General features: G+C 42.5%; 3 protein-coding genes across 4 annotated transcripts; all 3 read left to right on the top strand.

Annotated features, from left to right (window-relative positions):
- The first annotated feature begins 1,246 nt into the window (after positions 1-1,246).
- On the top strand, positions 1,247-9,644 carry LOC122613296. 2 transcript variants are annotated; one of them, XM_043787405.1, is made up of 3 exons: positions 1,247-1,545; positions 5,735-5,920; positions 8,979-9,644. In XM_043787405.1, exons 1-3 carry the CDS (start codon positions 1,479-1,481, stop codon positions 9,203-9,205), a joined length of 480 nt encoding a protein of 159 aa, XP_043643340.1. In that variant the 5' UTR covers positions 1,247-1,478; the 3' UTR covers positions 9,206-9,644. The 2 variants fall into 2 exon arrangements, with proteins under 2 accessions (XP_043643340.1, XP_043643341.1); XM_043787406.1 differs by lacking the exon at positions 1,247-1,545 and adding an exon at positions 5,299-5,492.
- A 166-nt stretch (positions 9,645-9,810) lies between these two features.
- LOC122614015 lies at positions 9,811-10,881 on the top strand. Its single transcript, XM_043788467.1, has one exon. It carries the CDS (start codon positions 9,864-9,866, stop codon positions 10,698-10,700), a length of 837 nt encoding a protein of 278 aa, XP_043644402.1. The 5' UTR covers positions 9,811-9,863; the 3' UTR covers positions 10,701-10,881.
- A 2,295-nt stretch (positions 10,882-13,176) lies between these two features.
- LOC122613438 lies at positions 13,177-17,465 on the top strand. Its single transcript, XM_043787619.1, has 3 exons — positions 13,177-13,403; positions 16,943-17,155; positions 17,236-17,465. The coding sequence occupies exons 1-3, from the start codon at positions 13,334-13,336 to the stop codon at positions 17,451-17,453; spliced, it is 501 nt and encodes a 166-aa protein (XP_043643554.1). The 5' UTR covers positions 13,177-13,333; the 3' UTR covers positions 17,454-17,465.
- The last annotated feature ends 439 nt before the right edge of the window (positions 17,466-17,904 follow it).

Raw genomic sequence — 17,904 nt, 5'->3', positions numbered from 1 at the left:
AAACATTTTCTAAAACGTGAACCTCACATTTATTTAAGTTAATATACTTTAAGACTAGAAACATGCCAAAATCCTGTGTACGCTGTGGCTCCACTCTTCTGCGGTAATAAAAAGCGTCTAAAAACTTACTCGTATCCAATAAAAAAGTTGTACAAAATGAATAATCCAAACGCAAAGGAAGCATTATTGAGCCCGACTTCACCTATCTGAAAAAGGGATAAGAACCAAATCCCACACATTCCGAATACAATTGAAAAAGCATAAAGTACTTGCAACATTTGCTGGTGGCGAAGCCAATCCGTTTCCTGCCAAATATTCCTCATTCCAAAGCATTGTCTTATCAGAGAGTTGCACTTGATTAGACGGGCGACACTGATGGCCGAATCGAAGAGAGAATGGCGTTGAAGAAGTCGTGGCAAAGCGAGAGTGACAATGACGGCTGAAACGGCGACGGTGGCTCCTATTAGGCGTCAAATGGTATGGAAAAAAGCATCTACAGCAGCGCACAGTGGATTGAGATGTGTACACTGTGGAAACCCAAAATACTACATTTAAATACTTATTTACTAATACCAGAATACATTTTATAAAAACAAGATACTTCACTTCAACTTTCTTGGGATTTTAGTTCCGAATATCTCGACATTCGACCAACAGGCAGGCAGTTGGACAGACGGACATAGCCACATCAACTCGTCTAGTGCTCCTGATCAAACATATATTTTCTTTATGGAGTATACATATATACCTTTTTACTAATGAGTCACGACGATAATAATAATAAATACAATAATAAAATGTATCCGCCAGCTAAGCTTTGTAGATTCACTATATTCTTCGACCGAGTCCGATTTTAGGTCTTGCACCACTGTGCTGCTTCTGAAACTGCAAGTGTTTGCGGGCACCATTAAGAAAGTGCAGCTATATCGCGGAGCAGTAAACCCGTAAACCCGTAAACTCGCAGACCCGACCCAACGTCACTCCACTCGAATCCACTCAACCCAATCGGAGTGCGAGTAGCAGAAGTGCCTCCCGAATACTGTGCCCCGAATATTGTGCTGCTCGTTGAACGCGCCACTCTTTCAATCGCCTGCTTTCCATCTTTCGGTTCGACCGCCTTCAACGATCTCTCTCACGGCGATTCGCGTTTGGGGTTGGGTTCGTTTTGTTATTGGTTCAACTGGCGCGTACTATTCAGTGTACGGCGTGTGTGCGGTTCAGTGTTCACTGTTCAGTGCTCAGTGCTCAGTGTTCAGTGCTCAGTTTTCAGTTCTCAGATTCAGTTCGCTTCGGTTTCAGTTCGCAGTCAGTTTGTCAACGGGTCGCATGCGTGTTCGGAAAATCGCGCAAAGCGAATGTTAATTTGGAATATCAAAAGCTAAAGCAAATTCAAATACCCCCCAAAGTGCAGTGCCTGTGCAGTGATTCTTAAATTCATTAAATTCTCCACCAAGGAACGAGTATAAAAAAGGATTATCATGGCCCACGGTTCAACAGGCTGCCTCTTGCTGGCCCTTTTCTCCCTGCTGTTGTTTTTCAATACAGGTGTGTTAAAAAAACACTGAATCCGCCTCAAATGGGAGCTAATTAAGCGCAGTTTAAGTCCTTGGGCACGGAGCTACTTAAGTGCGTGGGCGGGATTTCCCATTTGAATGTGCAACAAAACGCCAAGCTGGAGTTCAATGAACCAAACCTAAAGGGTTCACTTGTGCGGAAAATGGGGAAACTGAGTCAGATTTAAGTATTTGGCAGCTGATGCAAGCGTGCTAAACTCATATTAAAGCAATGTAGTATTTGAAGAGGAACATTTAAAGGTGCAGAAAAATAAATGTGTGTCGAGTGACTTAAAAATTAAATATGTTGGGCTTTGAAAGCTTTTATAAAAAGTATAACACAAAATAAATAATAAATGGTATTTAAAATTTTGAATTTTTATTATTTGAGATATAAATGTGTGATAACTTAACAACCAATTGGCTTAAATTCCTGACCCAATTGCACAGTTTCACAGTTTTGAAATATTTCACATTGTCAGAGCAATTGCCTGGAAATCCACTTGAAATTCCTGCAGTTTAAGAGAAAAATCTTTAATTTCCATGATTTATTATTATTTATGCACTTGCTTGATATTTTTCCGCACCTCTTTCGTGTTTATTTTTACTTCAAAATCACGTAATGGGAACAAAAATATTTGTTCAACCTTAAAAATGCAGAGAAACAAAAGTATTAAAAATAGCCATGAAAAATGGCAGAGGAAAATGTTGAGTAATGTTTCGTTTACTGGAAATGTCATCATTACGCAAAGAGGGGTATAAAACAATTTTTAATAGAAGTCTCAACAATTACTCAAATTCACCTCAACCTTCAATGAAAAGCGTGCCACATACATATCTAGTCATGTCATCAACTAAAAGTTTTTTTGTGTTTATGTTGCGTGGGCGTGGCTAATGACAACTTTGAGTGGCATAAACCCAACTGACCACTCCGTCCCACCCCAACAAAAATGACTAATCTGAGATCAACCGGAACGACATGGAAATAATCAAGATTAAAGGGTATGGCCAGAATCAACACATTACTCAGAACATGCAATTATTTCAGCCATTATAAACAGCTCATCGTCTTGCTAGATTCTTGATGATGCATAGTAAGCCCTAACCTTCGGGTAATCTTAAATGTCATTTCTCGATCTCGATTTCGGTCGGCAGATCCTCTTAATTAATAATCAGTTGCTGTTGCGGTTTCCGTTGCCTCAGACAAGCCTAATTAAATAGATTCGGTTGCTTTCTAATAGTAATTCACTGCAATTCTCTTGAACAAACACCGCAGTAATCCCGATTATGCAAGTGAATATTTGACCCTTGAAAACAGAAGACCTTCTACAATTGGAAATTGTGCTAGTAATGCATTCAACTAGAGCAAGTTAAGATCACTTTTCAGTGAGAAACTGTAATACGAAAATAATACTGACGAGTATAGAGTAAACGTGAATAAGAAAACCATACAATTTCTGCCATAGAATGCAACATATTATGCAAACTTGATAATAATAATCTCCAAACTTTTTTGCCACAGAATGCAAAAAGTTTTCTGAATTTGCAACACATGCATGCATATGTACTCACTTATTAGTTGTAAGATTCTTTATATTATCCCGTATGTAGAATGATGCATCATGATACAACAATGACAAACAGAATGCTCATAAAAGTGGAATAAGTATTTATGTTGTTTATAATTATATGCATTTTTGAAAGTGTAGGGAGCAAGTCTTAGGAAACGTTAGATATTGTTAAATATTGTAGTGTTCTATTGGCACTAAACTGGGCCAGCAAAAAAACAGCCAAAGCCTATCCCCTTAATTCTCTGAATACCTATCTGGCTTATTACTTAGGCATTCGGCGCGAGTGCGCTGCAATTTTGATAAACGCTCCACGAGCAATGCATTCGGCAATTTCGCAGTTGAACAAACCCATATGGCGTGTCAGTCAAACGCAGAGTGAAACTTTCTATCGAAGCTCCAACTCCAAGGGAACCACTGGCAGTTTTTAGGGTTACAAAGTCGTGCCCACCCCACACTTGAAGTTCCACACACTCGTAAGTTGCGAGTTAAACGCGTTGCGATATGGACAACAGTTTGTGGGAGTTTTGGGCGAAAATATGGAAACGGGGCTGGTAATCAACACGTTTCGTTTGGGGGCAGATCCCAAATGTTGCAAGTCCAACTTGCAGTTCTCCTCAAGTTCGGAGCTTAATGGAAAAATTGCATGTGAACCCCGATGTCGGTGTGGGAAACTTTGTGCCCCATTGTTGAGGACTAGTACTTGGGCGGCTAAATGTGTTCATACTGTACTTCCATATGCAGGAATATGGTCGCAAAGGGCAATAAACTTTGCGTAGTTTATAGGCTTGACAAAACTGAAAGCAAACCAAGAAGGAATCGCTCGTAGAACATGCAGGCAGTGTAAATGGCTTAGCAAATTAAAATATCAGCCAGTAATTAAATTAAACGATGTCATGCAGCAGCAGAACAATTATTTTAAGTGGTTTCGAAATATAAATTAAGGGTTTGAGAGAGACCGGATTTTGTTCACTTACTTAAGCCGCTTTCTGGTGTAGCGATGATTAAAGTCGAATTCCGATGGCCAAAACCAATGGCGAAAACATCTCGTCCAACAAATACTTACGCACTTAGCGGCCACCATTCGGTCCCAAATTCGATTCCGATTCGGATTCAGATTCAGATTCGGATTCAGACTCGTATGTTTCTGACCATTTTTGGCGGCAGTTGCGGCTGCCACATCGGTTGGCATAGCGCAACCACGGCAAACTGACAGGCACAATATCAATTTTCAGTTTCCATGGAATTACAGTCATTACCATTAGTAAAGTGCCACCGACTTGGAACGGACGCGCAAATAAACAATTCTGCAAACGATCTGACAATTCAGCTGTCAATTAATTTCAATATATTGTAAATGATTATAATTTTCATCTCGGTTTCGCCGCTTTTCGCGGCAGTTTTTCGCCTCTCAATTGCATTCAATTGCCAATAGCCAACTGCCAATGCGAATGCGAATTCGAATCGAACGCAAATTGCAATGTTTATGCTGGTTGTTTATGGCCAAATGCGGTCGCTGGCCGAAAAAAATGTAAACACGTTTTTGGCCAATGCGTTGGCACACTTCTCCGGCCTTTCCCCGTTCCCCCTTCCCCCTCCCGCTTCCCCGTTACCCGTTACACGCTCCCACTTGCACTCCCCCCCGCTGCCTTTCGACGTAACTAGGCTTTCGTTTAAACGCACCTCAAAGTGTTGGCTAAGTGCATTTAACCCGAACGTTAACGTTTGACGTTTAAATTGGCCAGAGAAACGAGTTTTATGGCCGCCATCAACGCCGCAGTCATCATCATCACTCAAACATTTTCAGAACCACTGATACGTGAAAATGGGCGATCAGATTCACTTACGAAATATAAATGAACATCAATGATTGGTTAAGCCAAGAAGGATTTGCCTTTCTTGTTAGGCTCCTACTTCGATGTTTAGTTCATTAGAAAAAGGAGTAAAAAACCTTTTCTGTCTCCCTTGCTATAAGTTAAAATATCAAATTAAAAATATTTATTTTGCAAATCATAAAAATATGACAGGAATTATATCAATTTTTTGCGGTGCATTCAACAATCGTTGGCTCAGTTTAATCAAATAATTACTTACCCACTAGTCGCAGCGCCTAATCGCACGTATAAAGCAGGCGAAGTCGAGCTTTTTGACACTTTTATAAGGCAGTTGCCCCATCGCCTGTCGCATAAATAACTCGGCCAAAAGGCTCCCGACGGAAATTGGAAATTGGTGGCGGCTCGGCAATATTTCAAAGATATCCGCCAACGGCCTCTAACGCAGCAGGAAACCACGGCCTGGCGGCTACTCCGTTTGAATATGATGGGATGCGATTCATTATGGGAACGATTATGGACTGGGAAAGCAAGAATAAGTTAGTTACTTTACTGCGATTTCTATAGCAGGTGCTCCCAGGAACACTGGGAATCAATCTTCTTAAAATGCGTAAATGGTTAAATATTATAAAAGGGACCGAAATAGGTATACTACAAAAATGTAATTTAGTTATAAACCGAAGAATGTACAATTCTATTTTGTGGGCTTCCCTCGTAAGGGGCAGCGAAGATTATCTGAATTGAACGTACCCAACTAATCGATATTCATTTCCCATTTCAGCCTCCGCGGTGCTGCGATGCTGGCGCTGTTCGACGGACGTGTCCAATGGCGAGTTCTGCAACGACCCCTTCATGCCGGAGACCATTTCGGAGCAGCAGCGGTACTGGAGCTACGTGAACTGCACCTACTCGGTGGGCGCCAAGTCGGTGAACGCCCGGCCCGTGTGCAAGAAACTGGTGCAGGAAGGTGAGATCGAACGCCCACACCTATGGAGGCACATGAAAAAGAGAAGCACGGGCATGAATAATTGGGCGCCCGTTGCATTTGCATTGTTGTGACCACTTGTGCGGTCCTCGTACGGCTACACTTGGAAAGACTGACTAGTTAGACAAACCAGAAATTTCGGAAGAAATAACTGCCATTCAGAAACCAACAAGAAGCCACTGCAAGTTCATACGTAGGAACCGGGGATAGATATGGTATTTTTTGCACTGTAGATTCCTGCAGGGAGGGGTGGGGGATCGCTAGATCGACGCAACTGTGGCCGAGAGTCAAACAAGATTGAAATTTATTGCCCTGACAAGGTCCAAACAAGTGCAGGCGACACAGACACAGCAACAATGCCAACGGAACGACTTCAATCTGCAACTGCAACTGCAGCTGCCCCTGGTGCTGCGCCTTTGGAGGGGCGTGGCAGGTGGTGTCTGGGCGGGGCCACAACAACCACAACAAACACAACAAACAGAACAACTGAAAAAACCACAACAAGTGGCGACATTTGGCCCGCAGTTGCATGTGCCGCTAATTTGCGGCAAATAGTTGTGGAGAAAGAGCCGGCGAACGGGGCGTATGAGTGATATTTCGTTGTGGGCTGTGGCGATCTTAAGTCCGATTTTACTGTTGCCTTTTTATTGCTAGTTTTTCTTTGTTATTGTCCGCATGCGGAGCACTTTGTACATTTGCATATGACAAGAAAAGCAAACTAAAACAAGGCACAAAAAAAACTGGTGAAGCGATCCGTGTCGTTACAATTTGATCTAAATTCACTTTGCATTGTTGGCCACTGAATAAATTTACGTAGCAGCAGACGATTCGGGCGCGGATTTTAGATGTGGGTCAGTCAAACAAACAATGAAGTAAAAAATATGTTGACATGGAGTGATGTAATTGCATTTGGAAAATTTTACTGCATGCTCTATAAAAATCAGTAATTTATAGTTATAGAAAAAGTATATACTCCTATAATTACAAATGTAAGGGGATGTGAACGTACGTAATATAAAACAATTTTTTAAGTAGAAAGGCATATTTACAATGGTCGGAAAAGGAAAACCATGTGGGATAGGCAATCAGTTGACTTTATTGTTGGTTTCTAATTGTGAGACACTAATTCAAAAAGCTTGTTAATTTATTGCAATTTAATACCCATCAAAAGCAGTCACATGAAACGGCGTCTGAGATTTCTTGAGGCGCATTAAAGCAATTTCTTATGGCCAATTAATGAACACCATTAAATTTTAGCAATCAAGCGTCTACAAATTGGTTCGCCGAGTCTTTGCAAGTCTTGAGCCTGGCAGTTGGCAATTAAAATTGCAATTGCAGACTCTCGGCCATCGGTATACTCGTATCTATATCTCCGACTGAGTTTGGTCCCCAGCTCCATGAGCAGCGCTTGTAATGCGCAAAATACATAATATACGGGCCGAGCGGGCTAAGAAAAAATACTCAAAATACATATAAATTAATTAAGTTGTTGCACAGCGTGAAGCGCTCAATTACGACTCCACTATGAGGGGCAAAATTGGGGGCTATGGCGGCAGAATGTGTCTGAGAAAAATGCATCTAGGCGATGCAACTGGTTGCTGCCATCTGGGTTTTTATTTGCCGTTAAATTAATTGCTTATGAAGCCTCGCTAGGCTAACTTAGAGTGGCTAACTTTTTGGCAAATGTCAAATTAAAAACGTATTCCACAATGCCAAAGTATAAAGCCAAGCAATTAGCCGCAAGCGGTGGATTTAACTCTGGGTCTGTAGGTATTTTGCAACGTGTTGTAAGTCCGCTGTTGACCATTTCGGGCGGCTAACAGCTTATTTCTGGTTTTTTCTCCGGGGAACGTCGAACCAAAGGGAGACATACATAAAGTCATTTTCTGATACAAATGTGCTGAATTACAAGTTAACTATTCTGGGCTGACAAGTTTTGGGGCTATCCACTTGAACAGCTTTCAAATACCAATTATTTATTTGCCATTAAAGGGTGTTACTGCTCGAAGATGTTGGAAATAGAGATTCGCTTAAAAGTAAAAGACCCACATAAGATATTTATGCAAAAGGATGCCATCGGAAATATTCGCGTTCTCGTAAATTATTAAATTATTCCAAATTTGTGGCGCTGTGTGTGCGGCTGATCCACGCAGCATTTTTGGTTGGGTTGCTCTAGCGAGCCGTACACGCGGCGTATGCGCAATGTGGCACACACGGCGGCTGCTGCATTCTGATGGTGGTTCTGAGTTCTGAGCCTTGTTTGATGCGACGGCCGTGATAAGGCGACAGTTGTCAACAATTTTATTAGCCCGAGTGTAGTCCACTGTCCACTGTCCACTGTCCAATGTCCACCGTCTGAGCCAATCACAAAAATGGCCAGCTCTGTCCATTTCGAGCGTCTTTCAAAGTTCGCTTTTGCCGTACTCCATTGGAAATGATTTTACTAGATTGTCGTTTTGTTCTATTTGCCTCGCACACACAACACGCAATTTGTTGTGGATTTCTGCGCGCTTTTGGTTTTTTGTTTTTTGCTCTGCCGTCTGATTGCAAATGGTCTCTAGTTTCGTCGAGTTTCAGCCACGATTTGGCCAATCGTGTGCAGTATTTGTTAAGGTATATCGAATCTATAGATGCCATGAACCCGTTGGCAGGTGAAAAGAGGTCAGCAAGTGCCCCTCAAACCACTTTCTTGCAGTAATGCAATAAAATATCATGGAAACTGCATAAAAAGTCTTAGTTTTTTCATTTTTTTTATTCGATCAAATGGTCAAGTGATCAGATGGATCATCGTTTAAATCGTCTCGGGTAGAAGATAATACCTCTTACAATGTATTTAAACTTATGTGAAGCCTACTGCTGCCTTAGACACTTAGACACTAAGTCACATCGCTTTTTTTGCCCTGCTGTATTTTCAAATGACATTTCTGCGGTTTTGTTCATGGCTCAAATATGCAGTCCGCGCAAATAAAATGTACTGCGCATACAAGGAGCAGACATTAATTAAAATGGTTAAATGAAAATAATTTTCTTTCATTTTCAGTCTACGGCAAGCGGGTGATTTCGCGTTCCTGTTTTTACGAGGACATGGACGACTCGGCGGACAAGTGCGCCAATGACCAGACCTCGTCCTACATAAAAACCGTCTACTGCCGCACGTGCACCACGGACGGATGCAACGGAGCCAGTGGCGCCACTCCACTAGTCCTGCTCCTGATGCTGCCCCTTTGGCTGGCGGTATCCTTCAGGAACTTGCCGCTGTGCAAATGAGCCAAAGGATCTGGCCCGGACTTAACTGCGGGACTTCAGGCTGAAGTTGAACTGGCCGGGAATTTCGGTGCTTAGCCCGGACTTAACTGAATTTTTTCAACAAGTTTTAGTCACTTTGCCCTCACGAATCTGCACAAATCACATGAGAATAGGATGCCCCAGGTGCGCAAGGTCCGTCAATCGCGGTCACCCTTTCGACATCATCCGCGTAAATGTTACTGGGTCACCTCAGTCACAAAAGATCAAACAGTTACTCGTAGTCAGTACTCTACACCCATCATAAAACACTCGAGATCACACTTAACTTTGTTGTAATATGTACATCCATGTAATATCTAAATTATTGTATTTGTAATTAAACGGACAGAGCATTTCGGCTCTGCCTGGACGTATTTAAATAAATCGTAATTAGATGGTATGCCAAAAGAGCATTTATAAATGTTCGGATTTTTATTTGAATTGGAAGGCTTAAGGATTGGCTTAAGAATACGATTTTGATGTAAATAAAAATAAGGCGAGGGCAATGTGGAAGCAGCAAGGCGAGTGTTTTCAAATTTAAATTTGTGCGTGATTCTAGTATATGCTTTTACTTTTAAGTTAAATTTTTTCCAAACCCAGTTGGCCTTTAAACACCGAGCCCTTTACGTCAACATCCGAAATGTGGCAAGGACACAATGAAAAACCCACTTCGACCCGTTCGATGGCCAAGGACATAGCCCTTGGGGGCCCTGAGAGGCCTTTGCCGCCTTGGAGTCGGCTTTTGGACCACAATGCGGACGGTTTTCTGCGGAGGAGAAGTGGGGAAAAGGAGGAGCACTACGAGGTGGAGATCTGCAACCACCTATGGTCACTTTGGGGCACCACACAGCAAGTGAATCCAGAGGAAAAGAGTTCCTCGTTGGAGTCCGCATCCGGCAGGACCTCAGCTCCTGGCCAGGCGTTGGCATGCTGTGTGATAGCCTGTTGTGCAGGCAGTTTTCAATCCTTGGATTCCTGGAATTCAAGCGCGCTAGACTCTATCATGTTGAATGGGCGCGGCTACTACAACGAAAGCTTGGCGACCAGGCAACTTTGGGTTCGAACAGGAGAGCTCTGCCTGGAGTGTCTGAACACCACCTGCTTTCTGGATGGCCGTGAGTTTTGGGTGGATATTGAAAAGTTCAGTACCGGCAAATTGTACAGTAGAACCAAGAGTCTGGGATCCGCGCTGAGTGTGTTCTTCGGCCAGCACTTGCAAACGGGAATTCTTCAGCTGAGGGATCAGGCTCTGGCCTTTGGGCTTATCCCAGAGTTCGCCTCCGGGGGGGCCTTCTTCCTCTTTCACTGCCAGGCGAGGGGGAAGCCGCTGTTCAAGGACAGCGAAAGTGCCCCGTATGTGCTCAGGATGCGAAAGCTGCAGCAACTGCTTTACTGCATACTCATAACTTTGGACGAGAAGCGCCACAATGTGCCCTTCAGGATCTACAAGGTGGGATGTGTCCCCCGTGCTAACTAACCGGATGTGGGACATAAGAATAGAACGGGTCACTGGCCAAACTATAAAGCCCTTCAGTTCAGCTTGATATACATATCCTCCCTTCAAAGTGTAAGCGTACTTTAATCGCACAAGGCCAAATCCTATGTTTTAGGGACTGAATTTTGTATTTAAAATTATAGTGCTCTCATTAAGGCCAGAATACCCATCATTGAAATATAAATGTACAGTGCCGGAAAAGGTAAGTGACATCAGCCCGATTAGTACATTAGTACATAAGTATTGGTATTATTTGAATAGTACGAGTATGAGTGCACATAGTCAGCGACTTAAGCTCTCGCAACCCACGTTAAGTATACATTTTGTCAGGCGAATCAAGAGTAATTGTCTCACATCACTGCGCTTGACATTGCATTTGATTTGAGGAGCGTTCGTTCGCCTTCCATTCTTGATGGTGATGGTGTGGTGCTGCTTGTATCCACAATGATGGTCTGCAAGCGGAAATGAGGTCAGTCTGTCATTCAATTGGCGAAATTCTTAATTGGCAACCACGCAAATTCGAAGTATCCGCAATCTCCTTTTTTGCGGAAGGCATTGACGTTTGACCCCGTCAATTGAGAATTGGATTTGCAGAGCTCTATATTTTGATGCCAAGACAAATTGCAAACAAATTTGGGTCTAACAGGCGGCACTTGATAATTTCATTATGCTTTAATTAAAATCGCATAAAACCAGCGGTGTTTATAAATAAAGTTTGTCACATGGCACGAAAAGCGAATGCTGTCATAAAAAAGAAAAACACTTGCAACATCGAGTGAAATAACGCAAAATAAATATATAATATGGGTGGCAGCTAGGCTTTTGGCCATTTAAACTTGTCGCACGGCTTTTATTTGTTTTGGATGTTAGTTTTTTTTGTGGTTGACTGGCGAAAATGTCGTACAGAGTTTCCAATAAAACTGGCCATTTATCATGGGGCACCCGCTTTGGAAAATTGGAAAACATATTGAGAATCGACAATCGAATGTTACGCATACGCCCCGGAGGGCAGCTGTTGCCTGTTGGTCGCCGCGCATGCGCGGTTTCCACCGATCAGGCCTTAACCCCCGGCTATTCTTGGCCCGATCCGATCCGATCCGATTCGATCCGAGCCGATCCAATCCGACCCAACCAATTCCATTGGCGAACTGGCGGGTGCGTGCGCGTTTTTCACGCTCTGTCAACTTTTGGACGTGGAACTACTGGGAGTTGGGAGGAGGAGCAACTGAGCCGCATATTAGTGTCAAGATTTGCATACGAAATCGTATATCTGCCAGGTGCGTGTGTCGCCAATTTGGTAGGAGTGTTGCCAAATTTGGCTAAATCCGCCGAGCTGCAGTTGCCAAATGTTGTGGCACTGCATCCTGCACTCATGAATCATTTTTGCTGGTGATTTCAACCATTTATCATAGCTGTTTGCATTCAGATCTATTTATGCCAACTGCCTAAAGTGCCTGGAAGAGTTTCGAGTGGATTAAATCACTTGCGGAGAGGTCTGAACCGATCGTGGGTAAGTTCATTTAAAAGTCGTTTATACCCTGCTGAAATTTTCCATTTGCACTTCGCTTATCCAACTTACATGATGCGTTTTTCAAAATTCAGGAGGAAGAGCTTTTTATGGCTAACGACGTGTCCCCGCTTAGCGATGTTGCAAACCCCGCTGCTTTGGGGTGACCATGCCATAAAATAATTTTAAATGAGTTTTTATTGTAGCTTTCTTGATGCTTCTAGTTAATTAAGTATTATTATTTATTATAAGTATACTAAAAAGATCGTTTTAATGGAAAATTAATAATTTAAAATATTATTTTGACATATAACAGCAAGTATTACTTTAAGGGTTGTTCAAACTTCCTGTTTTACACCAAGTTCATTTGGAAATTGAAATCTACGCATCTTGAGCGTGCCCAATTATTTTGTTTAAATGTTGCTAGCCTAAAGTTTTGTTTGGTTATTAACCTGCAAAATTAATGTACAATGCGAGTACCTTCTATCTTAATTTCAATTTGATATATGTAACATACATATGTAATTATGAATAAAAGTTATAGTAATCTGATTATATTACTTCCGGGTACTTGTAAACAAACACACCCACTCACCTAACACTGTTTACTTGACTTGTTTTTCCAGCAAACAATGACAGCATCACGCTGCCAAATGAAACGTCATCAATTTAACTGCACTGTGTGCTGCGCCCTCAAGTAAATCGGAAAAGGGTGGCCAAGAACAGAGCCCCCGAATGCGTGAGTCTGGCTAGCTGGCTGTCTGGTGGGCATCCCTTGGACACCAGGACATGGCGACTAGGGGCTTCCCCAGAAGCGAGGCAACAACAACAAGCAACAACAACAACTGCCATGCGGCAGCGACGCGACCGCGCTGCCAGCAACATTCAGTGGCGAGACTTTGGCACTCTGGCGAAGAAGCCTCGGCAACATCCACAGTCGTTCCTCGGCCGAGCAACCGTCTGCATCGCGCGCACTCTCGAAGCGATTTAGAGCCCCACCAACCCTCGGAGGAGCAGCAGGAAGTATTCTCCACCCAGCAGAGGCGCCACCAAGTCGCGTTCCGCATCCCCAAAGGATTCGCATAAACATTCCAAGGAAGCAGCAGCCATGCCAGCGGTGCCAATGAAAGCCTTTCTGGCTGGTGTTTTCTTGCTGGCCAATGCCTGGCACATCACAGGTGAGATGTGTTCTACGTCCAAAGTGTCGATCAGCGAACTGAAACGCTCTTAGGTCTCCTTGTAAACATAAAACCCCCAAGAGGTGGTCTAATTTTCCAGCAGTGTTCGGGTGCACAGAGAAAATTCGGAGAGTTCAGTGGTTTTCAAAGTAAACACCCTACTTAATTACAAAATGTACTCAAAATTAAGCATCATTGCGGACAGCAATTTTCTTCTGTGCACCTGTAATTCCATCTGGCCCACAAGGTCGCCGATCCGCATAAAGTTTGAGGTGTGATGGTTTTTATACCCGGAGCTCATGAATGAAATTTGTTTCAATTTTCCCGAAATTTGTTTATGTACTTTTTCCGCCGTCCATTTAACGATTTTCCCTTGCGGTATTTATACAAATTCAAAAAATTTGGCTTACAACTAAAAAAGTTTCAGGTGAAATCCATAAAATATACTTGGCTATTTATGTTTCTCTCGATTCGAACGCGGATTTATGAACGACACTTAAAATGATGGCTTTGTTTTTATCTGTCGTAAACAAATTAATAAAGGATGGGTGGAATAGAGTGAAACATTAATGGGAGGTATGTGGGCTTATATATAGAAGCGCTTATTTGTATATTTTGCATTGAACGTGTAGAACGTGTAGAAAGAGAAAGATGTAAACACGTGTAGAAAGACATTTGAAAATGATGAGCAATATTATTTATTGCGAGGCGTTGGGCCAGTTTAAAATTACAAGATGAAGATGACAAGATGTTTTGGTTTTTAGCGTAAGAAATAGTAGTATTGAATTGTTTATTTCATTTTTTTTTTGTTTTTAATAAAACAAATGTAATACATAAAGTGCAGTCATCCTGATTTTAAAGTAAATAACCAAAATAAAGTATTTTCATAATATACTGCACATTCCCTCATTATGTATAGATCAAGTTCGTGGGTCATTGCTTCCTTGATGAACATCGTTCTATATATACACGTGCATATTCGCGGTTCGAGAATTTTCACGCATCTCAATGATTGGCAACCTGCATGCCCTATAAATACAAATATTCGCTCGACTGACAGAAATTTCGATATTTATTTTCACAGTCATTTCAGAACGGCTCACAAAATTAGCCAAACAGAATCTAAACGCTGATATGGAAATGCAGTTTCCATATTGCCATGGCCCGTTGAATGCCTTTGAATCGCTCCTGACTTTGATGAGGGTAATTGAGGAATGGGGATTGTGATTGGGTCATTAAGCGGTGAATCGAAGCAGTAGCTCCGGCCCCCTGTTGCTCTCAGTTCGCCTTTCCCGGTGTCCTGCAATTATCTAATTGCTCTGTTTTTGCTACGGGTTCAATCTGGGTTTACGAGCTTCGGGGAGTGCGCATGTCAGCGTGGCGCCAGGATGTCGCCTGCTCCAGTTTCCCGCTGTCGTCGACATCTGGCATCGCACATCCCCCGGAAAATCTCTAGCCCCACTGGGCAGGAAACTATGTCATAGTCTGGCCGTCTCTTTGGGGGTTAGTTCTGCGTTTCCCGACTCCAACTGCGTAATTTGCGCAAGCTTATAATGCAGGCAGATAAAGGTTTCGGGGTACCCTCGTTCAGGAAGCAGAGATTATCCTGACACACATCCGATCCGTATCGTATTATATTTGTTATTCCTGCGCTACATTTTAGGGGGTTGCTGTTGCTTATGCAAAGGCAGAGTTGCACGTCCTCAGGGTGGAATGTTTCGAAAGGAACCCAGACAGGGGCGTGGAGTGCAACTTCCTTTAAAACAAGTCTTAGCTTTCAATTACGCGAGAACTGCTTTAAAAGAAGCCACACCAAGTCATGCCATGTGCGTGACCTCAGCGAATGCTTTTAGAGTGTTAAGCGGGGGCGATGAAAAACCCTTGAGTGGCGACCTTGGATGCCAGTGGAAAAAAAAGTTGGGAATTTTTTAGAGGATATAGAGGGTATATGGACTAATATTTTTAAATTCCTTAACTACCACACCTAAGTACAGACTTGAAAGACATCATTTTTTCTGTGTGTAGCTGTGGGAAACAACCTTGTACTCACACTATACAACTTTAAGCTGTGCCAGTTAGCAGAAATTGCCCTAAAAACCCCCAAACAAAATAGCCAAAAGAATGCAAACGGTGTGGCACTGGATTTTGCATATGACCAGTCGATATAAGGCTGCCAGGCTCTCACCAACTGGCATCCCAAGGTCACTGCAACTGAAGCCTGCGGAGCGTATACGTAATATCGCCACCTCTAGCGTAATACCGTAATTTAGCTGGAAGGAGGATTATAAATATATATGTTATAGTCAATATTTGACAGCCACCACTCCTTCAAGGCACCCTTTCCAAGACGGTTAGCCCCCAAGGTGCTCTAGTTGAGCAACTGGACTCGTGGCATGTTTGCCTTTTCTTGTGGTAAACAGGCATGTCCTGGCAATTTCGCAGGGCAGGACATGCAAAACTCTTTCAAGGACACGACCGACGATCTTGATTTACTGTCGCGCCAAATCACGCAACCTTATCAACAAACACAATTAGAGGAGTTTCCCCCGCCGTTTCACACATCATCTGAGCTCTTGGACTAATTAAATCATTTGCCTAATTCTATAAATAGTTGGGACTCATCCGAACAGCTTGTTGGATGAATTCATATGTTTAAGGTGTGAAAACTTTATTGAATGCGCGAAATGAACGCGGTGAATGGAAGAATAACAAATTATTATGAACACAAAAATAATCAAAATTTCTAACTAGTAATATCTTCACAAAAGGGAAAAATATCAAAAAGACTTCCAGGCTGCAATAGCTGAACACATTTAAACAAACTTCTTGTGTGTCCTACATTAATCAACATAGAATAGAATATAATTTAGTACGGTGTAAAGATAGAAAATGGTCATCTTAGAACAGTAAACGAAGAAACAGGTACATAAGTATATTTCCGAAATAAAGTGATGGGACCAATATTCTTTCATAGTGCAAGTCTATCATGTACCTCTACTGATATTATAAATAATTATATATATATTTATATATCTGTTATGGCATTTGATTGTATACACTTCTTGCAAAATAAAAACTATGAATTTAGTTTTAGTAATAACGCTAACAGCTTATAAAAAACAATAACACCATGATACTAAGAATATAAGATGGTTTTAGTTTCAACTCATTACTTGGCAAGATATTCTTCATTTACTGCTTCACGAATTACGAATCAACCCGCCCTTCAGCAACAAGAATTCGGTTACGTATACGTAATAAAATTCGACTGCGGCGCCACATCGACTGGCCACGCACTCTCAATTTTCGCAGTGGGCGACACCAAGGGGGCGGCACATGAATATGATGATGATGTCAACCTCTGACTGAAGTCCGCCGAGGAAAACCACACCAAGCTATGTCACCCTCTTTTGCATTTAGTTCGCAGACAAATATCCTTTTTGGTCGCACTTTGCGATCCGAAAATATGACCCCTTGAAAGGGGTCAACTGAAGCTTGTCACCCTGATGGAGTTACCTCTATTACCACTATTTTTACAGCTGTAAATGAGCAGCACCAGAAGCATCATCTGCAGTGCTGGCACTGCAGCTCGGACACCATTGGGGCGGAGGACTTCTGCGATGTGACCTTCCAGGAGGACAACATTCCCACTGACCTGATCAAGGAGCGGAACATCAATCTGCTGAGGAGCTGCAACAGCACCATTAACTCCGATCACGAACGGGCCGTTTGCCGCAAGACCGTGGAGGAAAGTGAGTAATCGGATAGACGCACTTCCACAGATACATCGAAAACCCTTGACTTATACAAACTTAAACTTATAAAATTCCAGATAATGGCAAGCTGGTCACCAAGCGGTTCTGCTACTACACCAACAAATCAGATCCCGTGGAGCTGTGCAACATCACCAGTCCGGAGAAGAATGTGCGGCGGATATTCTGCGAGGACTGCCTCACCGATCGCTGCAACGGAGCCTTTGCGGGAGCATCCATTTTGCAGATGCTGTTGCTTCTGCCCATTGTGGCCCTGATCCAACAGTTGGCCATCTAAGCAAAAGATCCCCACTCGTTTTTCAGTTGGAACGTGATATTTTGCCTGGTCTCACGGGCCGAGCTGTTGCTGATTTACGTTTACGTTTACGTTTAGCTCCAATTAACTTAGTTTCGGGGACACCAGCCCCACCACTCATTAGCTTACATTCAGATGGAAGTTTAAGGATCGTTTATAGGTTTATAGTTTGCCTGGCCGAGTGCCGATGTTTGCCAAGCTCAAAGCTCAAATTCCAAATGAAATCCAATTCAAACTTTTACCAAACAACACAATACCATAACGAAAGAAACTATAAGTAAATGAACAAATATTCAGTAGCGATTAAACCCCCAAGCACAGTAAATACTCACCTATTAGACAATGTACAACATGATATTTTAATGTAAGGAACACAAGCCTTCACCTATGTAATTATCTCAGAAGCTAGACAAAGAAAAACACGCACTTAAAA

The sequence above is a fragment of the Drosophila teissieri genome, chromosome 2R, assembly GCF_016746235.2.
Source record: "Drosophila teissieri strain GT53w chromosome 2R, Prin_Dtei_1.1, whole genome shotgun sequence".
NCBI lineage: Eukaryota > Metazoa > Arthropoda > Insecta > Diptera > Drosophilidae > Drosophila > Drosophila teissieri.
The sequence above is the reverse complement of the archived record's forward strand: the minus strand, read 5'-3'. Positions and strand labels throughout refer to the sequence as shown.